Source organism: Anoplolepis gracilipes, chromosome 1 (genome assembly GCF_047496725.1).
Source record: "Anoplolepis gracilipes chromosome 1, ASM4749672v1, whole genome shotgun sequence".
Lineage (NCBI taxonomy): Eukaryota > Metazoa > Arthropoda > Insecta > Hymenoptera > Formicidae > Anoplolepis > Anoplolepis gracilipes.
This window is the reverse complement of record NC_132970.1, coordinates 6,082,954-6,109,501: the sequence shown is the minus strand read 5'-3', so window position 1 is coordinate 6,109,501 and position 26,548 is coordinate 6,082,954. Positions and strand designations below refer to the sequence as shown.

Below are 26,548 nucleotides of genomic sequence, written 5' to 3'. Positions count from 1 at the left end.
TCCGCTGATTGTAAAATTTCATAATTAGGGTTATTAAATACTTAAATGCCACTATTGTACAGAAATGTAAATTGTAAAATAAAGACCTATTTTATATACATATGTATATATAATTTTTAACTATCTCAAATATGTTTCAAATTATTATAATATATTAATATTAATTATATTAATATTAATTTATTGCCGCTTCCCTTTATTTTACTAAAAAACTAAAATAAACGATTATGTTAATGAACTTCAATTATGCGCGAATGAAACCATGCGATTAATTGACGCCGGTCGATTCGTTGGAATATAAGCCGCATCGCGAGATTCGTCGGCATAAATTCTGGCATGATCGCGACGCAAGTGTCACCATTATCGCGGCACTTGCCCCTAACCAGGATTAATATTCCGCCCGGGTTAATAACCCAAGGTATTCATATACGTGGGCGTACAAGCGTGACACGTGTACAGGGAACGCGTGTAAATGTGTCGTCGGCGTATAATACGAGTGGGGAACGTAATTGTGTGACGCAGGGATGAAAATTATAACCGCGAGAGAGAGTGCCACTCGATCACTGGCGTTTCCGCAGCTTCCTGCGCTGGTGACATATCGTAAACCTCCGCGCCACAAAATCGCGAACACTTTTGCTTGACTTGATACATGATAATTAGACAACGTACACGTACGTACAGTCGAGTAACACGGTAGAATTTTTTAACTGGTGCCTGGTATCTATAATCTACGTTTGAGAGCCCGGATAGGTAATTTAATGAGTTCGCTATATACTTATAAGGACGCACCTTTGTTAGCCCGTCGATGCTTCTTCTCTCATCGGTTCTAAGCGTAGATGTCTATCTTTCGAAAGATGAACCCTTTCCTTTAACTCTGGTGCAAGTTTGCCTATGCAGATAACCGAAATATCTGCGAGAGAGTTCTATTACACGAAGAAGATAACGAAAAGGATCTTACGTGAGAATGAAATCTTGAATATCTATTTCCGTAAAAGTGTAATTTAAACACACATAAATGATTAAAAAAATAGATTTTAATTTTATAATAATATTTTATGATGCATATTATATGTATATCTGACATTTTACCCGCGGAAATAACATTGTTAAATGTTTACATAAAAATTAAAAAAATATATTGTAAATGTTATAAGTATTATAAAAATATTATAGAAGAATATTAAAACAATATGTATTTGATATCATTCCAATAATTAATAATTCATTAACGACATATACTAGTGGAAAATGACAAACGTAAAACAATACAGAATAGTAATTTGATAAAATCGAGTAATTAATCGAACTTGATAAAAATCAGAAAATTATATGCAAATATACTTATTACAAATATACATAGCAGCTTTCTTTGAATTAGAATATCTCTGTAACGACACGATAATCGAAACTATTGCGGAAAATTAACTGCTTGGTAATTTGTCATAGATTCAAATAAAACTCACCTAACACACTCGACAGAGTATAATCTGACTTGAACAAACATTGACAAGACATGTAACCTTTGCTACTCGATTGTGTTACAGGTCATTACTAATCACGCACATTAATATTTGATATTTAATTTTGCCGTTGATTTGCAGTGCGTAAGTGGAAATTGCATTACGGAAATCGTCAGATCCCTCCCGCGTACAAATAGCATGAATTATTCGTTATAGATAGTTATGTACAATTCTCTGCGGTAATGATATGCAGTCAGTTGATATCACTGTCATTATGGATGTTTATAAATAAATTAAACGTAATATTCCATGGAACTCTAAGTGTTTATATAAAATATGAGCAAACTGACGCTTTCATACCTTTGCAGGCAATATTTATCTGGAACTTCTTGACTCGAATTTTATTTACATAAGTTAAATAGAGAGAAACACGAATATATTATATTATAATATAACGTCAGATGTCTAATTAATATCCTCGAGAAATGTTTATTTTATATATAAGTGCGATTAAAAATTTTCTAACTTGATACATGTATTTATCCAACAATGGGTAAATATTTTCTGCATATTTATTAAAAGAAACTAATTTATTATTAACTTTATTTATTAATAATCTTTTTTTCATTATTTTTTTCATCATTTATCATTTATTATCTTTTTGTACATATTATAAAACATATACGTACATTTCTTTACACATACCTACATCAATATAGAGCTAACTAAAAATTGTGCCTTCTCTCTTATATATGAACTTTTCTCTCTTATCTATTCGACAAATCAACAAAAATTTGATCTATAAACGTGTGCGTACATCGGATTTTCTTTTTCAGAAATATTGATGAATGACAGTTTATTGATTGATGGGACATCGTTATTTTTTTCTAGGAAGGTAGAAATGACATATTCGGAGGAATTACAATTTATACGTGTTTCCTGCAATATCTGGTACATCCATAACTCATCTCTTTTATGAAGACTGCAATAACCATGTGATTATGCTTAAACGCTATTAATAGTACGTAAATTAAATGGGACGTAGTATACCTATAATAGCGTAATGAAATCTAATGAAAGTTCGGAATCTGTCAATTGGAAGTAATAGGGTCCAAATTCTAAAGGCCATGCTTTAATAATTTTATGTAATATTTAATAGTTAATCAACCATTAATATCTAATTTCTCATTAGATTTAATTTAGTTATAAATACAATATAATTATTAAGTTTTTATTGCAAAAAATATTTAAGTATAAATTTTAAATAAATTTTCAAAATATTGAAAATATTAAAATGTTAAAATATTGATATATTAAAAGATTAAAATATTAAAAAATTAAAATATAAAAATATTAAAACATTAAAAATATTAAAAATTAAAAAATATACTAGAAGTAACTGTTGGTTCATTATACAAATTTATTTATTACATTTACTTATTTAATAATATATAATAAGTAAATGCTTTGCAACGTTTCAGCTTCCGAGATCTTCACGTTAAAATGTTACGGCGGTGAGTTTGGAAAAATAAAATATTTTATATCTCACGAACGGTTACAGATTTAATTGAATGAATAAAAATATGTATAAAGAGAGTTTTCAAAAGAATATCATATATTTTTCTCAAACGTATGTAGTATGATAATGCGTAAAAAAATGAAGATTTAAAAAAAAATTTTTTTAAATAAACCTTTCGAGTAAATATCTTGAAAAAAAATTGAGAATAAACCTGATTTTATACTATTTATACGAAAAATTGGCCAAGTGGTTAGATTTGATGGAACAGGTAAAAAAAAGTAAAAATGGCAATTTGACCTATGTTTTATTATTTTTAAATCAAATACATAATTTAATTAATTATTATTTTATACACATAAAATATTATAATATTTAATACTATAACAAAAACTGCATATTAAAATTACATTTGATATTATAATAACAGGAATATTATGTATAAAATATAACAAAAAAAAAAGTTTTAATTTCTATTTTTCAATTTTCTATTCGTTATCTTCATTTATAATGGCAGTAATATTTTCGTTACAAAACATTTTAAATAATATTTCTGCTGGTTTTAAAATTCGAGACAAAAAACGACCATATAATAAGTAATATATATGTATAATTGCAGCATTATGAGGACAGCAACTAAAAGTCTTGTTGCCATTCGCATAATCGCATGTATACCGTTTAATTCCTTTATAAGTATTGCAATGTAGAATGTATTCAATGTAGCAGCGATAAGGCTTTTTCTATATAACGTGATCAACTTCTAGTTTTTGATGATGATTAATGTTTCTTTCAAATATTTTATATTTGAAATATCATCTTCTGTTATCATTTCTGCCAAATATTATACAATACTGCTTGATAATGTTGGTATAAACAGTAATTAAAATTTTGAGATTTCTTTTTCAAATAATTTCGAAAAATTTACGTTTGTATCTGATTTGATGGATTTTCCAGAAAAATGCTACACATGCGATTGTGCGAATGGCAACAGAATCTTTGGTTGTTATTCTTATTGCTGCAATTATATGCACTACCGTCACAAAGTTTAAGAGCAAAGTAATAAATAAAGAGCATGGAAAAAATACAAAATAGAAATGCTTCAAACTATAAACAAATTAAATTTTATTTTTAAAAGAAATACATAGTAGTGACAACAAATAATAAAAGTTTTCAATTTATGAAAAATCACTGAACACTTCTTATAAAAAAAATCCACCCTTTTTCTCTATAACTTTCAAATAAAGTCTAGTCCTGTTGATTAATTTTTTTATTGTCTCATTGTCTATAGCGCTCCATTTCCTCTTTAGTATCTCCTATTAAAAAAAAGATTTTTCAGTTAACTTAATTGGTAACGACGACTTTTTAGACTCCTTGAGAAAATAATTTGTTTTTACATGCTGAAGAATGACATTCTGCTAATTGTTTTTTTTTTTTTATTAATAATTATAGGATTTTGTTATAATACCACAAAAGTAAAAACAGTTTGCATTACTTTTTGAAAAGAAATTATAAATTAAATTTATAAATTTCTTTGGTCTTGAACTTTTTGACGATAGTGTATGTACATTATTTAAAATAAAAAAACAAAGTGGCAACTCATTTACATTTACAATAATAATTATAAATAATGTTTCGGATCTTCTCTCTCTCTCTCTCTCTCTCTCTCTCTCTCTCTCTCTCTCTCTCTCTCTCCCATTCTCAATGTTCAAATAATTTATAATTATTAATTACAATTCTTTAATAAACATAATAATAGACGCATTCAGTACAGCGATGGCTCAGATATGTCACTTTGTCTTTTATTTTGTCTTATTCTTAAGACGAGCTTGTACGTTTCCTATTATTTATTATACAGTATATATATATATATATATATATATATATATATATATATATATAATTTATCACATTTACTATATGTATTATTTATTGTTTCTTGTCTCAAAACCTGCAGAAATATTATTTAAAATGTTTTGTAGCAAAAATATTTTATACCATTATAAATGATGATAGTGAAAAGAAGATTAAAAAATAGAAATTAAAACTTATTTTTGTTATATTGTTAATATAAATATGTAATATTTACATTATTATAATATTAAATGTAATTTTAATATGTAGCTTTTGTTATAGTATTAAATATTATAATATTTTAAGTAAAAATAATAATTAATTAAACAACGTGTCTGATTTAAGAATAAAACATGGATCGATTTTTACTTTTTTTAATCTGTTTCATCAAATCAAAGCAGTTAGTCAATTCTTCATATAAATAGTATAAAACAATTTATTTTTAATTTTTTTCAAGAGGATCACTCGAAAGATTCATTTAAAAAAATCTATATTTTTATACATTAGCATATTACAAAGATATTTGAAAATAATTTATAATATTCTTTTGATGACCTTCTTTATGCATATTTTTTTCATTCAATTATCTGCAACCATTTGTGAGATATAAAATATTTTAATTTTTCAAACTCACTTTCGTAACATTTTAACGGGAGATCTCGAAAACTAAAATATTACATAAAGCATTTAATCATTATAAGTTATTCTTAGATTGCTACTACGTTAGATTATCTTCGGGGGCATTTTTACCATACTTATTTCGCTATATCCTTTAATAATTTGTTAGATATTTTATATACTTTAATTTGACATAATTTTACATAAAGTATGAAATATTTCATAAAAGTAAAATGTTTATTTTTTTATTATTTTAATACAGAATAATAAGAGGAATCAATTAATAAATAAATATATCAATTAATATATATATATATATATATATATATATATATATATATATATAATTTTTTCTATTTATATAATTTTTCACAAATCACACAATTCTTAAGCAGTTAAATTAATGCACTAAAACAATATTTTAGCCTTATTTTCTATTATTTTAATACATATATACTAATTACATTTATTATATATAAAGTACTCTCTTCTTAAAGTATCGATTAACTTTGCATATATTGCCGTAGACTATGTCATTGATTTTTTTATGATATACGTAAAATATCGTATATAGAATGCAATGTTCACCAACAGTAATCCGGCTTTACATCTCATCAAAATAACAATGCGACATAATACCAGGATAAAATCGAGTTCGCGAACGTTTATGTTTATGTTTCTCGTTGCAAATCGCTGCATTTTGCGTAGTGAAAAACGAATTTTCTCGTTTGCACTTGCTGCAAATTTATCACAAAAATTGCTAGATTATATTTTTATCCGCACATAATTCAGTAAAAATAAAAATATTACTTTTGCAATATATATATATATATATATATATATATATATATTTATACATATTTTGTGGACAGTTTTTCGAGCAAATAGATTGATGGTAACAGAGCAAAAAGTTTTTTCTCGATTTTATATGGAAAGTTAAAATGTGCAATTGGCCTATAATTGTAAATACCTTTTATATATCATTTATTCTTTCTAAATTTTTTAAAACATAAATTGACAAAAAATAGTTTTTTAAAAATGTATATTTATTACGCAGTCAGATATAGTAAAGAAAAGAAGGAAAATACTGTAATAATTTTTATTGCGTGTGCAGAAATGTCGTTTTATTAAATAAGCAACCGATAATATATGACACAAAATTCGATTTGATGTATATCCAGTCAACCGTAAACAACAGTATATCAAATATTCTCACCATTTCCTGAAATAACACCTGAATAAAGATGTCTATGTACCTTTCCTTCAAGATGGTGTCTCATACATTTTAATTTTTCTTTTCGTGAAAATGTAGTATATGTTCGCAGCTTTATCCGCAAATGACGAAATTGCTCTACGGTACTGAAAATTTAATTTAACTCTCTATTCTTTAATATTGATCGTTGGAAACTTATATTCAATCTTATTCTTTAAAAAATTTTCTAAAAATGTAATCAAAACGATCATGTAAATTCGATAATCGTGTGCTATTCTTGCCTATTTCTTATTCTTCAAAATCTGTTTCTGCGTCCTATATTATCCCCGGAAATTCGTAATTCTCCGTAAGTTGAAACTTTCAGGATGTTAATTGAAAAAGAGAAGAGAAGGCATATATAGTAGTTCTTCATTTACAAAGCTCTCGGTCGATTTCTCAAAGTGATGTAAATACGAATGAGTCGCAAATGGCACTTTCAAACTGCATTGTGTCTCTTTAACGCGGTCGTCGCTACGTTCGCGGTTTCTGCAGAATCTTCGTCTACTCGAAGATTCTAACAGAAAAGTACTAGAGATTTAGATAGAATATGCTTTCGCGCTCGAGCATTACGTTGGTCCATTATGCTTGGCTTAAATCTCAAAAAGATGAATGACCCCAACAAACATGCAGTGGAATATAGCAAGTCTCAAAACCAGTGATATATATTCCAACGACAGATATTAGGCAAAATAACGTGAAAAATGTTTTAATACATCAAAAAATAGAGTGTTTGAGAATAAACTGTAGAAAATCAAGAAATTTTTACGGATAGAAGAATAGAATAATGTAAATATATAACATTCGTGTTTTTTCTCTCCAATTAATTTAGCTCAAACTTTAATAAAATTTTACCTGCGTAAACTCTAAATAACCCTTCGTTAAATTATGAAACAAGTTTTAACACAATCTGTATATACGCACACATATGTATTTCGCTAGTCATTTACTACGTGTAAGAGAAGCTAGACGGAGGCGAGTTAACCTAGGCGTCATGGTAGTATGGTACGGTCGAGGGTAGGTGACGTGGAAACTCCCTTAACAGCATTAACATTTCATGCTGTTCAAGCTAGACTATAGAGCTAGGCAGGAACCGATCAGTGACAGATTATATCAACTAACACCAATGCAATCGCTACGATTATATGTATATACATATATACAAAGCACCATTATCTTTGCAGCGGTCTTTCAAATTTTCAAATGCGTTTTAATTTAAAAAAGAAAATGTCATGTTAAAAATAAATATATATATATAACTTAATTTAAAAAATATTTGTAATTAAAATTTGGAAATTTTTAAAGATTTCGTTCAATATTTATATCAAGAAAAAGTAACATGTATTTAGGAAAATACATTCAAAATAGTAAGATACTCCGTATATAATAAATGAACTTGAGTTTTCTTATCCTTATACCATTAACTATATATCTTAATATCTACACGTGACCATCCTACTACAGTGAAACGAGCGTTCATACACAGTATAAATTAATTCTCATCACAGCTGTCAGATACAACGGCTTATCAGTTTTCGCATGGTTAGAAATTCAGCTTCAAGGCCTTTTTTGTCAAATACGTAATAAGCTCGCATAAATCTAATATGGATTTAATTTTGCTGCTTTTACTGCATAATCCGTCGTTTTTGTTGTCATAAAAAGAACGACCGCGAATGATCAGCGAAAGAACAGGATGTTCATAACTTTATCTATTCATCCAGTTTAAATTTCTATTTACTTTCACGCCAAAAGTTTACAGCGGAGGTTCAAGTGTCGTGTATGAGTTTGCGAAGAGCGACGAAAGCGTAAACGGATTTTCTTCCATCCGACATGGCGGCTAAGGACCTGTTATTATTTACAAAAGTTCGCCGTCTTTACTTTCCTTTCTCGCCAAGTCGTACGTCGCTTTTAACGAAGCGCGACATACACGAATTTCGAAGATACACAGAAGGTGGTGTTTTTTGCAGAAAGTCTTTTACTTTAATCTTTGCACCCGAGGCCACGAGAACATGTTGTCCGTTTCAAATATAATAGGACAAGAGATAGCCAATATACAAACATGTTTGTAACATACAACGCGAATATACATATATTATAGTAAAAAAAAAAACCAATTAAAGATATTTGCTACAAATTATGCAATCGCGTATTTATTTTTAATTAAATGCAGCTTCGTAATATTTACTTTTTGTTGAAAATCAAAAAATACAGAACAAATTAAATTATCGATAAATACAAAGTAACTATTATCGATTAATGGAAACGTATATCTTATTATTATCTTGTATAGAGAACTCGCGTGACAAAGTTGTTGATGGACTGACAATGAGTGATTTATTTCGACCAGTAATATCTTGACAAATTACTTTCCTGCGCAGTTATTACATGTGTCAGTAGTCGACATGTATGTCTACATCGATCAATATAGATCACATTAAATCAGACTATTTTTCTATCGATATTGCGATATTGCGAGATCATATTTTTTTGTCACTGAATCGCTGTGTCTCTCTGGATACTTCACAAACACGAAAAAACGAAGGGTACGAACGTATGCTTTAAAGCGGTAATAAATCTCATGCTCCGTGTGATCGAAAAAAAAAATTTTTGTACGCGAGAAAAATTTGCCGCATAATGGATTCCGATCCTTTTGTATGCCGAGATTGTGCGTGCCCTAACACGATGTGCTATTTTTTCCCGTCAAATAGCGAACAAGAGAAAGAGAGAGCGAGAGAGGCGAAAAGAGAAAACCAAAATGTGCGTCCTTATATTTCACGATTTTTCTTCTCATACGTTGCCATGCCAGCGTTGTAATTTCAACGTAAAAAAGTCATCTACTTTTTCGCGTAACTTTAATTACCGCGTTTTTATTTGGCACGTTTACTATGCATGAAACGCGTAGTATTGATCGCTTCGTTCTTCACTGACGACAATACGCATTCAGCAGCAGAATTGCTGCACCGAAACATAAGGAAACAACCGAAGTAGTAAGTTCCGCGATAGTGCCAGACAAGACGTTGATTGCGCTGAACGTAGATATTTGAATAATTAGGTACATGTTACACACTTACGAATTGAATTCTCGTGAAAAGCAATTATGTATTTCAGTCTTCTTCATCGGTCATTAATAAAATAAAATTTAACTATGCGCATATCGATTGCACAGTACATACCATGATCCGCGATTACTTACAAAATGTGTCGATTGAGGAGAAGATTAGATGAATCGAACGATGCGAAATATAAGAAAGCTTATAAATTATTGATAGAAAAATTGAAGTCTTTCTCTATATTGCAAAAAGTGTTAATACAAGAAGAAAAATGAGTAGTTTAAAGCTTCAACACAACTCCAACGCAATAATGTAATTCAACTCTACTCGGTGATATCCGAGAAGGATCTTAGCAATCACTTTTCTATCTTCTTGTGCTCTACACTCTTGAGAAGTACTCTATAAAAAGCACGTTGTATACACATATACATATATATATATATATCACACAATAGGTTTTCAATTCCAATTACTGATATTACGATATCGACAAGCGTCCGCTGGCACGTACTCTCCACCGCATTCCCCTTGGGTTTACGTCAGATATTTTCCGCACGTAATTAATTCGACCTAGTTTAACGTCACGACGTTCACTTACCTGGAGATTGGGTGGGCAATGATCAAGAAGCTCCAGCATGTGCCTGATGTTCTGCGCGTCCTGTATCACGAAATTCAGCTCCATGTCGAATTCACCGCCCACGAGCTGCACATTAAAATATAAAACGTGTTAAAAATGTAACAGTCATGGTTATAATTTGTACAATGTTTTATATAAAACAACGCTGACAAACAAAATTTATTCTAACTAAATATACGTTATTGGGTTTTGTGTATGTTCAAATATATCAGACAGTAGTTATAAATAATAACTCTGCATGTACAGAGTTTGCGAGAGAAATGTATATACCGCCAGTATTTAATCGCGGAAATGTTACTAACTGAAAGCTCCGTCGCCATCGTTCGATACCCGGATGTACGTCAAACGAATGATTACGTAACGTTATTCCGTTATATCAAAATCCTGCCATGTACAATATGAAACCAATTATATTGTTTTGACAAACAACCGCTGATTATCTCATGACAGTATTGTTATTAATATTAATTAGTAGGGCATACTTACCCCAACCAGAACACCGTTTCGCTTTTCTATATACAATTTCTCGATTTATTAAATATGTTTAATTTGTTCAACGTTGAAAATCAATATTCGATTTATATATACAAAACTAATAAATAACGTTTTATAATATTTACATAAACAAACAAAAAGGTTATATTAAATTATATGAAAAATATGCATATTGCACATTTTTAAAAGCATTACAATATTGTTTGTTATTGTACATAAAAAGGTAATGCAAAGGGAATAAATCTACTTTTGTTTTTGCATTTTTTTCTCACTGCAAAATATTTTACGTAATATTGTAAAATATTTTACATAACATATACGCACGTAATCTGCATCGCATAGACAATCCGACAAAATACAGATCAAAATCATTTGAGGAAGCTTTAAGCGTATTTGGATTGGCCATGTAGCGTAACGACGTGCTTTTATCTATAAGACGTATTTTTACACTACAGACAAAACATTTCGGGCACGAAGAGTTTACGGGTTACGTCCGCTTGCGGTTATTCTTCTCGCTGAAACGACTTATATATAGCTGGACCGGAAGTGCTGCCTCCGCGGAGAGAGCGTAATTTCCGGAGAAGTATCTCGCGTTCATCCCTAGCAACCCCTCTTCTCCTCGCTCTACCGCTTCGTCTTCTTCCAGACGTACCGGTATCGATCATGAATTTCTTAAACGGCCATATCTGTGTCTACGGAAGGGTCATGACCAATTTTTACGAGCGTCGATCGCTCGTAAAAATTCATAACTTACGTATTAGGATCGTTTATAAAATTGATTGTGCCGGCAATTGAAAACGAAGCTTATCCCGATTCAACAGTTTTCATCAAATTCGGTACCGGAGACTTCAGTTCCCAAGCAGTTGTATTATAAAGTTAAAGTGGAATCTCGGTTAGCATTACGAGGATTACGTATCGGTTTCGTAACATTCCGAAAGAATACTCCTGAAACTGTTCTTTTGTGAAACACATGAGGCTAAAGGCGTACTTTCCGGGGAAAGGAATGTTACTCTTTTATCAAACTCGCAACTGATACCCCGATTAGCGCCAGTGAAGTGTAAACTAACTTTGAGACTACAGAATCATTATACAGAGACGCGTTTGATAGCGGCAAGCTTGGGCTATCTTGCTTTTCTCTAGCGCTTTTACTACGATGGCAAAAGCTCACGTTGCGCGTAATAATGTGACAAAGTTCGTCAATCTGATAACTCCCGAAACTAAAAGCGCCGGTAGTTTCAGCAAACATTTCATCATGCTTAACTCAACGCCGCAGATAAACTCTGCAAAAGAATAATTTGCTGACTGATTAGACTGCTATTATAATTTTCTGTTTGCATAGAAACAAATATATTAGATTAAAATGATGTAAAATAAAGCAACATTTTCATTATACTGACGCTCTTGGCACGTTTGCAACTATTTATAACATAATTACATTTTTATGTACGCGATGCACCAAGTAAGTTTAACTTTCATAACGTCTGGAATTTAATTTAATTCTTTTACATTTTAAGTATATGCTGCTGGCTATTTCATCCATCAAATATTAAAAATAAGATGTTACTTAATTACGTATTTTAGTAAACAACGGAAAAATATCTTGAAATTAATTTGTAAAGTAAAAGTATCTTTTTTGAATTAAAAAATATTTCTTATGTTACGTAATTGAAATAACAAAATTTACTAGAAAAAGGGAGATATATACAATTCGCGAATATTAGCTAGTGTTGCATGTTTATTATTGTACGGACAAGCTCTCTCTCTCTCTCTCTCTCTCTCTCTCTCTCTCTCTCTTTTTAAAATAGAAATAAAAAATAATATGATTTGTGTAGCTCAAAGCTATATTGATGTAACGACTGCTGTCGGAAATCGTTCATCTCTAGAGAAAAATAACTCTCTGCGCAAAAGAAAAAGAGAGGAAAAGAGGTGGAGTACTATTATTGCCGATAGAGGGGTTACGACCGCCAAAGCGATTTCTCGGATGACCCATATCACTTGCACGGATCTTAACAGTCTGTGTGCCGAGAATCGAAAAGATAATCGAACGACGTTTAAAAAACATTCCCTGTGTAAAAAGAGATCTGTAGTTCTCATCGTCGTATCATCACTGAATCGCTTTCTCAGAAAAAAGCAATTTCATAGGTATCTTTTATTATATCTCTTTGTTCTTCGAGCACTGCAATTTAATGATTATAATGAAATAAAAACTTATTTAAATATAAAATAATTCAACACGCTATTGTAACTTTTTTTTTTTTTTTAATATTCTAAGTTTTTTTTTCGTGTAACTCACTTGCGTACTTTGTCGAGTATAGTAATTTTTTTATTTCTATTTTGCAATGCATGAATGGTCATGTAAAGTACATAATGCGCTCGTTTGAAGCACGAATATCACTCGCTACTAGACTCAAATGATGCTATAGATACGCGCGACCGAGAGAACGGACAAGCGAAATGGAAGCCTCAACTGGTGAATTAAGGTCGACTGGCAGAGCTGACCGCTAATTAGATATCACTCGCTTTTACACCTGCATATCCCTCTGACAAAAACAGCTGCGCAAAGCAGAGTGTACACTTAACTTGCGTTTCGCTGAGATCCATTAAGCAAAATTGCGAAGTTACAAAAGTGAATGTATCAAATCGTTTTAAATTGGTAAGGATATATTTAGTAATAGTCTTCGTTTTATCACTATACAATAAAAAAAGATATTAAGCCCCTTTATGAATAATTATATTTTACATATATTGTTGATATTACAGCTTAACACAGAGACAATTGTCATTATTTTCACTCACTTAATTATTTTACATTCAATTCAGTTTTACTGTTGAAATGTAATAATAATTTAGCTTGTGTTACCTTTTTTTATAAATTACTATCAAAATTTATTTCATTATTATTCAACAATTATTTACGCAAAGCAGTATAGCTTTAGCAAAATAAATTTTACTAAAAAATCGACTTGCCAATTCTACGATTTACTTATAAGTCGTTCATAGAAAGTATGGTAAAGAGAATCAAGTCCGTGCTGTTTGTGTAGAATATCTTTATCGAGTTACCTTAGAAACGCGACAAATCCTGTTTGTGAAATTTAAGATGCCTTCCATTTCTTCTGAAAATGTATTTTCCTTGACTCTATATTTGTACATGGTATTGGCCTTAATTCATTGTTAAAAATAAATAAAACAAAAATCTTGCAATGGAAATAGAATGGAATAGAACATGACATATTTTTTTGCTGTAGAATTATTATAAAATATAAGTAAAATATAAATAAAAATATATAAAAATATATATGAAAAAATCATAATCAAAAAGCGATGTAATAATTTCATTCATTGTTTACAAAATATTTTGCGTTTTGAAATGCAAATCACGTCTATGCCCAACGTGAGGCTCACGTATAATATCTCACGGGAGATCTGAGAATCACAACCGTTACATCATTCCTGCCAGAGTAAGCAAGTAACGCTTGGCGGATCGATGAGCACGCATCTACTTCGGGATGTCATTAGTCTACACAGAGATCTACATTTCAATCACCAGATGATACAGTCCACTATTCCGTGTGCTCCGGTGAGACTTCCGCGAGATCTCCATCGGTAATATTTACATATCGGTATAAGGGGTTTACGATTTCGCATTCTGAAATGTCGACTCTGTGACAAGTCACTACTGGGAAACATAACTCTAACAATATGAGTGTTGCATTTGAATTTGTAATATTGCGCGTGACGACGCACATATGAGATACACGTCGCATATACATGTCGAAATAATCTCAGTCATACTAACTACAATGTAACAACGTGACAAACACCGTGATTTATTTTTTGTTCAAGAAGACAGATGTAGTTGAAAAATCAAAATTTATCTTTATGTCCTTTTCCATCAATATGATTTAATATATTCAAATAATATTTTTCTTACTTTCCTCGTTCTCTGTTATTCTATGTTATTGTAAACCAATGTCTTTATATAAGAATTCTCGACAGTTTATTATTCCATCAGAGTGAGAAATCGAAAATTGAAACTGGAGTATACGCTGCGCGTATCACACTCGAACCTTTATATATAGTCGAGCCATCCAACTATATGGATGTTTTCTTCGCGGTTCGCGGCCATTCGGTCTAGCGTGGGGAATTCTCTTTCCAGGCTATACACCGGAGGTTATTTCGGTGGAGCATTTGCAAACTGTATCCAGGGGAATTTCAGGCCACGTGCCTATTGCCACTCACCTTATCTTGCTATTTTACGAGCTCTGGCGTCACTCGGTCGTGGCGTAGGAAGACGTGAATTTTAGTAATTTTCTCCCTCTGTTGAGAAATCAGAAACTTTGTTGCTCCTTTTTAAACATTTCGCCGCGTTATGACTCATTTTCCACTTCAAGAAATAAAAACCACTAGAGTTGTTTAATTTAAGACCAGTCAAAAATTATGTAAATATTAAATATAAACAGTCAAAGAGAAAGATTTCATGATATAAACTTACTTGTCACACACACATATATATACACACACGCACACACACACACACACACACACACAAATATACTTATATGAAATAAATCTTTATTAGCTTAATCAAAATTAGGTACATATTTTTGCGTAAATATACATTTACAATTTTTGTTTTACGTTTTAAAATTATAATGTCCATACCTAATGAATAAAATATGAATGTAAGGAGTTAAGTATTTGCATTTATTTACAATAAATAATGTTTTGGTCTCTCTCTATTTTTGATAATCTTTTCATTTTTTTAAATAAATTAATTAAAATGAACTTTTTCATTTTCTTCTTTTTTATTTTTTTTTTCAAGGAATCTGATACACGCCACTATATAATTTAGCTCTTTTTCACATTATTTTTTTTATGTCCGTGTATTATTTCCGCTTGGGGTTTATAATTAAATTGCGTTACTTCTAATTATGCCGTCATCTCTAATGATTTAAGATTCTCGAGTATTGTTTTTTTCTTGAGTCATATTATTGGCAGTCAATCGCCGATGAATTTTCAATGCTATAGATTTTTAGGCCTTGTGTGGTTTTACGCACAAATACGGAGAAGAAAAACATAATTAATAACTCATAAACCTATAATAAAGTCGCAGAAATGGCTATTTACCGATACTTAAATTTCAGCTATCATTTTAAATTCTTATAAAATACATTTTTATCCAATTTTATCCAGTATTTTATTTGTCGATGAATACGCTATTTCCACTTATGATGGAACAAATAGAAATTTCATATTTAAAAACGCGAAGTTTTCAGTGGAAAAATCTATTGTTGAATAATACTGAGTAAAAATCCTGTACTACATATTGTTAGCTAGCTTTTCTTCAAAGCACAGCTTTCCTTCAAAGAAGCGTCCGTTATACATCAGTGCCTTTGTGAAAATCTAGTTTCACATACGTGACTCTGGAAGCACTAGCAGTGCGCATATCGCGTTTCAACTATGTCGATGACAATACATTGACTCGGATGGGAAACGTGACATCACTACGAGAACCAAAATCACAAACTCCTGAAACTATCCGGAACAATCCGATAAGTAACATACATCGCGTCGAGATTTCCGCAACACGGGGGCCAGTCATTTATGTATGTATAAACAGTACAGAGGGATTCGCTGTGCTGGCCGTGCCTGTTAATAGATTGCATCGTTAGGCAAGGGTCATTAGTGAATACGCCAAGCGAGCTAATGGAAATCATCCTATTGGCAGTGCTTTCACCGTAGGGCACGCGGAACGATGAAAAACGAAGGTTTTGACGTTTACGTGTCCGCGAATTGATGCGCTCGCTGTAATCGCTCATATATACTATATCCAATTTCGAAATATCGGAATGCATTTGAATGTAAATTTTCCCGGATGCATAATGTGCCGGGAGAAAATGTTGTATGAGATAAACAGTAATAATGATACGCGCACGCTTCATTACGTGCGTTTGATTGAATCGTACCCATCGAGTTGTTTGTTTAAATATATAGAAAATCACGATAATGATATAGTAACGATAATAATGATTTCAATAATTCTCTACAATTTTCCATAATAATTTGCTGTCGTTTGAATTGGAATTTTGCATTAAAATACGCGTTTGACGGTATTCTCATCCATTTCCATGATCTCTCATGATAATTTGGCGTAGAAGAAATTAATAGTAGAAATTCTCCGTTGTAATTGGACCGCAAGGCATCGCCAGCGTAAGCGTTCTGTCATCCTCGAAATCGGACTGACATCGGACCCCGATGTCGTACCATCGTCAAGTGTCCTCCTACATGCGTTAGAGGGCATAATCCGAAAGCCTTCTCGAGCCGTTGCACCGGTGTAAACTACCCGATTTGCATTCGGAGCAATGCTCTAGTCCGGGTCAATCTCACGATTCCTGACTCAATGTCCATGTGCCGACGAATCCCGAGTTGAGATCATGTTTGGTATCATGTTTGGTAAATGCTGAACCATGTCGTTGCTCGTGTCATGGAAAGCGTCACGAACCGAGTTTCCACATGTCCGATATTACAATTAACAAAATGGTTATTACCAGCTGTCACCTGTTAGATAACGCAGGCCATTATCTTTCTTTCACTCATGAATGCAATCGCGGACTATCGACAGTAAAGTTATATTTTATCTACGTGTACGCTTGCAGAATTTTTAGAAACTGTGCAGTCAACTAGATCTGTGAAAAAGCAAAACGCTGAACATGGAGAAAACGTGCAAAGTAAACTATTTTTTTTCCAAATGTATTCAAAAATTATGCAAATAATGCATAAAAAGTAAAGTAAACTAAAATTAATTTTTCAAAATTATTTATTCTTGGATGCTTGTTCCCTCGACATTTGGCTAACTGCATAATAAACATAAATGATTAAGGTGACTCAGTTATCAATAAACATTAGTCACATATTAATCTGATGTTATCGACGTCGTTTCTGAGACGTGTTAGTCTCTTCTCATGTGTTCCGTACGCTACTTAACACTGTCAGATGTTCACGTACGGCAAACGTCGACTCCCTTCTCTTGGAGACGCTTAATTAATGAAACTTGTGACACCCTGCCGCGGATTGCCGTATTTCCTCCGGCTTTAACGAGAATACAGAAGTGACAAAGGAGTCGTAAACAAGTCAAATAATGACAGTCCACTGGATTCTACTATCTCTCTCTCTCTCTCTCTCTCTCTCTCTCTCTCTCTCTCTCTCTCTCTCTCTCTCTCTCTCTCTCTCTCTCTCTCTCTCTCTCTCTCTCTCTCTCTCTCTCTCTCTCTCTCTCTCTCTCTCTCTCTCTCTCTCTCTCTCTCTCTCTCTCTCTCTCTCTCTCTCTCTCTCTCTCTCTCTCTCTCTCTCTCTCTCTCTCTCTCTCTCTCTCTCTCTCTCTCTCTCTCTCTCTCTCTCTCTCTCTCTCTCTCTCTCTCTCTCTCTCTCTCTCTCTCTCTCTCTCTCTCTCTCTCTCTCTCTCTCTCTCTCTCTCTCTCTCTCTCTCTCTCTCTCTCTCTCTCTCTCTCTCTCTCTCTCTCTCTCTCTCTCTCTCTCTCTCTCTTCTTTCTCTCTTTCTCTCCCATTACTATTATTGGTAATCTTGGTTAGGGGAAATAGAAATGGAATCGTCCAAAGTCATTGGCGAGAGAAAGGGATGACAAAAGAGGGAGCAGAGAGAATGGTCGCGGGAGAAATCAGACATTGTTGGTATCTCGTTCATGCAAAATCCTATTCATCAGTGATGATACCCCTTTTATGCTTGATGAAAGCTCTGATTCCGCGATTAGTACGAGTATTTGCTAAGGTAAGTATGGATAATGATTCCAAATGCTGTAAAAAAGATATCGTGGAGAAAGAAACACATTACTTTATATGCCAAAATATTATTCCATCTACTCTTTCAAATATTATATATATATTTTCGCTACTTTATCGAGTTTTATGTATTTAAAGTAGACTTACAATTAAGTTTGTAGAACATATTCTTTTTCTCAATCGCTGCATCAAAATTAACTAACAGCATACGAATGTAATAAATACATGTATGATTTTTTATTATAATAAAATTATATTGATTATTAATAAAATTTCAGCATAACAATAGAAAAAGAAAATATATTATTTGTAAATAGAAACTTGGATAGACTCGACCTAAAATATGTAGAAAAATATTATTCTGTTGTGTTGTGAAGAAATCTGAAGTTTTCCGACACTGCATATCTTGTCCAGTTACGAATAGTTGCATTCTGAACGAGAGAGAGTTTTCAAATATGCTGAGTTCGAACCCGAGGTATTGCTCTCTTTCCCGATATGTCGGTAAGAGTAAAAAAGTTTCGAAATGCTGAGGAATGTTATGTAGCCACCCATAGAGATTATTCAGCAGAATATAAAAGAGAAAAAGAGGTTAGTGAAAATACTCAATATAATATCTCTCCTACAGCTTAGTTTCAAAGATATAGTATTTCATAATTAACAAACATTTCAATTAATGAGAGAATTTAATGAGAATTTAAAATATATGCGATACTGTGTTTATTATCGTTTAATTCTGCGGAAATTCATCGCTTTACACAAACTGCTAATTACATACTAATGAATTCATGTTGTTAATGAGAATTAATTTCAGTTCATAGATAAAAAGAAAGCTGACCAATACTCTAATTATTTTGTTAGCAAACTACAAGGTACAAATAATACTCGATTCATTTGGTTCACTGTAGTATATCAACTAACAGCTATTACAGAAATTTATATAAAACTATATAATGGAAACGGTGAAAAATCATTTTCATGTATTTATGGTATAAAATTTAGATGGCGTATACGTTTCATTTTGTCCATCTGGATTATTAAAAGTAATCAAAACTATTGTTATCTTATTTTCTATTTTGTAAACATGTAATCAAAGTCTATTTTTATAATATCCCATCATCAGTTTTATATTTTTAATGGTTAGCTCTTTGTAACTTTTTATTTTAGGTCATGTTATCTTCTAACATTTGTGCATGACAATATGATTAGTCGATTAAGCATGACATATATGTCTATTATTTGTACTTATATTTTATGTATATATATATATAATTTTTATATATTATTTTTTTATTCTCGAAACATGTAATTAATAATTAAACTTATTTTTATACAATAATCTATACCATGTTTTATCTTTAATCATCGAGCTCTCTTTGTGGCTTTTCTATTTATAAATTATTTTATCTTTTTTTAACATCTGTGCTCAATAAATATGTGCGACGATATGAGTGCCGACTAAACATGACGTATATCTTTTTCGACTGGTCTCTTTACGTATGTTGCAAACCGCGAATCGAAAATAACAAATATGGCGTTTGTATAAAACAACATACGAGTTTATACTTTCAACTTCAAAGTAACACGTATACTTTGAAAGTATTATACAGTTTCCAGTATCGGTCCCAAATAACAAATCTCCACTCAAATAGCTTTAGCAGAATATGCTTGTATATGCGTGAATGTGTGCGAGAATGTGTATGAGACTCAGTTAATGGCTTAATTAAAATAAACGTGCCAGTTACAGGTTTGTCAAATTGTCACAAAACCGTACACGTCATTATTTACAGTGAGTTAGCATGCTTCGTATCGAGAACAGAGTGTCATGCTAAAATCGATCGAATTGATCTTGTTTTCATGTATTGTCTGTTTCCCACGTATGGTTAACAATCTGTCAATACGTTTGTTAATATCGAGAACCAAAAAAATGATTGATCTAACCGAATTTAGAACGATGACGTTGTTACATGCAATGCATGTAAGAGCATACGCAATTGATGTTGGTTATGATGTTATTAAATATTTAATTCTTTCATGTACACAAACCCATTTTTCAATTAGAATAATAACTGTATAACTATTTGCTGTGCAATATAATAAATATTTATAAATTCATGTGTATTTTATTTTATATAAACACAAAGAATTAATCGATATAGAGCTACAGAAGGCATAAATGCAAAACTCAAATTTAAACTAGCAATATCGTGAGATTGGCAGTTCATCTTCTTCATCGAGGATTCCATATTTATCAAGCGATAATGACGATGCGGATCGATTTAATCCATTCGAGCACTTCGCCCATAATTGAACGTGATTGAAGTGACTCATCTCAACGCAATGAAATTTAGCGCTCCAATCCGTAGGTAGTCCTGAGGTCTGTTTGTGTTTATCGTTGTTAGCACTGTTGGCTACATATGGATCATTCATTCTGAAGTACAATACCTGTAGCGTGGACCAATTTCCAATCGATAGAAACCTCACGGCCAGATATGCACTTATCGATTCGTCTGCTGTTATACTATACAAACCTCATATTATTCTATTGTGTATTTTGTTGAATATGCATTAATATAGATTGGAAGAAACTTATATTAAAATTAAGTCTCTCATTCGTTGAAATAAATTAAAAAGCAAATTTAAAAACCTGACTTTCTGATATTTTTATATACAACTTCAAATTAGTTATTTATATATATATATATATATATATATATATATATATATATATATATATATACGATTCATTATCAGTCAATTAGTAAATTTCCAGAAATTACTTTCCAATATCTGAAGCTAAATTATAATCAATTACACCAGAAAGAGAATATATGGAATTGTAACGTCAAAGCAACGATTCAACGCTAGTGGCGTCTCCTACGCAATAAAATATGCGTAGGGAAAATCTCGGGACAAACAAAACTGAGAGCGGCGGCGGCATGTTGACGTCACGAGGGCGCCCACCGTGCTTTTCAGAAGATCGAGTGCCGACAGGGAAGCGAGCGTGGGCGGCCGGCTTAATTGGAGGTGAGAGGGAGATCATAATTTTACGTCGCGACATGAGGGCACTGGCGGGCGTTGGGCGCCTGTAATTTGTAACCTGCGTGCTTTGAGAGGGCTACGTCGCCGCACTCTGACAGACTGCAAGATCGGAGCATTAGCGCAAGGCAGACGTGCGTGACATCGCATAATCGACCTCGACGAACCATGATACGACGAGTAATCGACGGGTTTCAATTCAGAATGCGAAACATTCGCACATGAATATCTAAGCCGGACTTTCAATTCCAGCGCGCGCTTTACTTTACATCGACAGGTTCGTTTTCTTACGCAGTAATATCGAGAATTTATATGAGACAACTCGCGCTTTTTTATGAATTTATATATATATATATATATTTATTTATACTTATATATTTATATAGATTTATATAAACGCGCACATACACATATATGTATATCTTTTATCCATTCACGTATATAAAATTTCAAAACAATGATATATAATACATAGCTGTCTCACTAACGTGTTACAGAATAAAAAGATAATAATTTTACTATGATTAGTAATTACCATAACTATGTTCAAAAGGAGAGAAGTTTGCTTCTATATTTATATATGAATGCGTGATGTATATGCATGACGCATGGAAAATCCCTAATATTATTATAATACTAGAGAAATAAATCTTATATATTATTAAAAAAGCAAATTAAAATATACTAATTTTTATGATATTTATTCTCATATTATTCTCATTTTATTTTGATATATTTGTTCTCATTTTATAAATAAATCAAATATATTTATTTAATGCCTACTAATTCTTATAATTCGAACAATCAAACAATTAATCAACATTCGCTATCAATTTATGTGCGAATAATTGATCAAGATGTATCGACAGAGATGGTGCAGTGACGTTGAAACTATTTGCGTAAGGACTCGCACGAAGATCGATTCGGCGAGCAGAGAACCAAGTTCTTATCTGGGATGTACATCCAATGCCAGTTTATATTGGGTATTGGTGCTGACAGTTTGCTTTCGAATTCAGGACGCAACGATTGTATTTACTAGAACATCAAACGCGAAAGTATAGGATGCATTCTATTCGACTTTTACATTTATTTAACTTGTCTAGTTCATAGGATTCTATTTATCAGCTATCGCAAATAATTGTGTGTGTGTGCGTGTGTGTGTGTGTGTGTGTGTGTGTGTATGTATACAAACTCAAAATTCACGTATGCGTTATTTATTCGAATGATTCAAATGCGAACGTTTCGCTAGAAAAGAAATTACAAAAAAAAGATAATACAAAATATAACTCTTATCTCTATTTTTAAATTCATAATATTCCAACATTGAAGATAGATTATATTCAAATTGTTATATATAAAAGCGGATTAAATCCAAAAATTAAAACACGTAATTTTTATATTAAAAAAAAGATTCTAAATAAAATCGTAGAAAATATAATACTAAAAAAAAATTCTAAAGTTATTAATTAATAACATTGCTTTTATAAAATAATTCGTCGTTAGATTAATGGAAAAGTTTCGAACGCTCACAAATCTGAGAACTCTGCAAAATTCTGTGCATACGCTAATTACTCGAATTTGCAGCAATTCTGATAGTTCCATATTTCTATGATAATGGAAACTTTGTTAATGCGTAAATTTAATCAAAATGTGCCAAGGATAGTTTATCATGCCTCAGAAATTACGAGCGTCACACACATACTGAACAACACTGAAACAAGCCATATTCATCGTACCGACCATTATCCTACATTTTTTTTCTTTTCAGATTCATGCTTCGGCAATGCCATTTTCATTTTTACGTACGTAGTGGAAAATTCCACGAAACGCTAACAGACGATAACGAGCAAATGTGAATAAACCAAATCACAGATTTAATGACGAGAGTGCTGGTGTCCATGTGCAGTCTTGCAATTCATTTAGCGATAAATATCCGTAGTAATAGTAATATAAAGTTAAATCGTACAAGTATTCGCATATTGATTTTCTCTCGTCTCATCTCTACAATTAAATGACATCAGCATAAAAAATCTACATATAATGTATTCTGTGCCTCATGTTTTAAAACTCTTGAATAATTTCAAAATTACATTATTTTGATATATAAGTGTAAAGTTTGTGACTTGCACTTTTTCCCACGTTGTTTAAATGCATTTTACAATTGAACTTGTGAGAAAATATCACATAGAATCATGCGGCGTTTTCTTATCGTAATGCGTCGCAACAGTCTGTACCTGGATTTGTCGCGATGACCACCATAAGGTACGTCAGCTGCGCGAATGACAAAAAAGTCGACAAAGAAATACGCGAAAGCAGTGGGCGAGAATTTTAAAGCGCGCGAGAAAAGCAAAAGGAAAAGGGAACACAGTTACAGGAAGCTGGGTTGCATCCAGCGGTGCAGATGCCGCACTCGGAAGTCGACGAGACGTAGGAAGACGACGGTTTGTCTCTGAGGGAAGATCAAACGAAGCGCCTAGGTCGAAAGGCTATGTCTACCATCCAGTAGACGTAACCTTCCTTCTTTTTGGTGTCCCCTTTCTCCGTACTTCCTCTACTGCTTTTATCGTCCTACCGCATCTCTCCATATACGAAAGTCCGTTCTTTTAGAGGATCGTTCTACGAACGAATCCGGAATCTGGTTCTCAAAGTTTCATTACGCGTAACATTTAATTTGCTCTCTCTTGGTACGTCAAATGTATCACTCTCTAGAGTCAACCTTTTATCATTTTCGAATATCGTTACCTTCCCTTTAATATAGCTATTCAATTTAATTTATTTATTTTAAAATAAATTAGCAAACGACGAAACGCGAAGCTGTTAATTTATAATATTTTTCCGTAATTAAAAATTTGTCTAATGGAATATTTATTGTCAAAGGTTTAAAAAATTCTGCTCAAGACTTTCTCGTTACCGCGAAGCAGAGAGTGGTACAGTAGATCGTTATCGTCACTCCTCGCAATCATACGGCGAAGTAACGAGAAAAAGTCCGAGTGAAAGCCCGTGGGAAGTTGAGCGGCAGGAATAAAAATCAACCATCTGAATTTGAGTGCTATAACTTTCATCGTTCGCTAGCTATTCGAATAGATTCCGCCTAGTCCGCTCAACCCGACTGTACCGAAAGGTATTCTTACGAGCACGCGTCACGCTTCCACATATATATCAAACATTTCTCTTCAAATAGACTGTATGCAAGATGCATATGTATGTACGTATGCGCGTTGCATTTCGCCCTCTCTTTTGTTGCCTTTGTCGTCGTTTGTGTGGCAAAAGCGTCATGCCTGCACCCATTCGACGAATAGAAGAAAAGAATAACGCGCGGATGAAACATTTTTCTCTCGATATGAACGAACAAAGATCATCGTTATAAATTGTTCTACGCGAATAAAATCAATCGCTCATCCGTGCTATCATCGTTCATACCATTATCATTATCGCCAGAGTGTCAAATAATTTATATATGCGATGCGCATGTACAATAGAAAATACAATAGAATTATTTAGTAACGTGTAATTTCCGTTGGACACAACGGTGTTTATATTCCTATCGTGTATACCATCACGATAAACTTTTCATCAAGGTCTTTCATAATTCCGCAGCACAATCGCTCGGCACCAAGGATGCCGGGTGCAGGCATGTTATCGAGTTGTGAAACGCCAAAATGAAGTCGATATATAATTCGGCACGGTGCAGAAACGCTTCGAGGGAAATAGGTCAGCACTTCGGCTAAGAGCAAATTTACGGAGGCTTAGAACGTGTATAAAATCCCACCGTACAATGTACTCGCCATGTAATTGGGTTCATGGATAGCTTCAACGAGCATGATAATAATTCGCGAGATAATAATCGTCGTGCCTCATATACTCGTTAACGATATTGTGTGCACGATAACGATATTTCAAGTAACGTCAAGCGAAGGTACCTGTTAATGAGTTATTCATCTCAAAAGAGCTATCTATCTCACATTATATTGCTACTTTCCATGCGCGCAATATACATATAAAAAAATATAATAAAAGAATATAATGGAAAATATAATACAAAAAATAACTTTTTGAATACCCAAAAGAGAAAAAATGATATATATTTTTTTTATAAACAATATTCATATAAAAGTGCAAATTAAAGTTAAAAGAGAATTAGTCATGTAGTATCCCCTAGATTCGCGTACGTGCGGAATGAGTTCTATCAGTGAACTTCATCAAATACGTAATGTCAGATATTTTCGCGACACGATTGGATCACGAGTGATATCGCGGTCATACATAAATTACGCGAAAATACGATCGTACCAATGCAGTTGATTTCCACCGAGTATTCTGAGTATTCGGATCAATCTTGAAATAACGAGTATTATCCAAGAGTGTGCGATATCAAGTAGCCAATATCACCGTAGAGCGCGACGAATGCTTTTTCTATTTCCACATCTTGCTCCGTGTACACCGTATAATCAGATTTCGTTACGCATTTCTTCGAGAGCAAAGAAAACGGTCGTTCGAGATAGGAAATACCGATGGCAAGAGTACGTACTACACATGCCGTTTCCCAAAAGGGGAAAACGAGAGTAAACAAAGAGATATGGCGATAACAAACTGTGGGCGAGGGTTTATTCCCTCCTAGATGTGGATCTTGTTTTCTCTTGCGAAATCATTCGCCTCTTCCAGCTCGCGTGTTCTCTCCACTTATCCACTCTCCGTGAACGTACATTTAAAGGCTTTTAAAATTTTAATTATGTAATTGAGACTCTCTTTCGCGCTCAAGAGCGGCACCATTGATACGTTCCCATTATGCCGCGCCGCAATTCAATCTGTATCACTTTTGCGTGGCGCGCAGCTGAGTGC

At 32.5% G+C, this 26,548-nt stretch overlaps 1 protein-coding gene across 17 annotated transcripts in view; it reads right to left on the bottom strand.

Annotated features, from left to right (window-relative positions):
* Rg (A kinase anchor protein rugose) overlaps positions 1-26,548 on the bottom strand; it is a 310,256-nt gene that overhangs the window by 115,851 nt on the left and 167,857 nt on the right. For all 17 annotated transcript variants that reach the window (XM_072900570.1, XM_072900545.1, XM_072900597.1 and 14 more), the window contains exon 2: positions 10,343-10,447. In XM_072900570.1, coding sequence (XP_072756671.1) covers positions 10,343-10,447 — 105 coding nt within the window. The remainder of the gene's footprint in view (positions 1-10,342; positions 10,448-26,548) is intronic.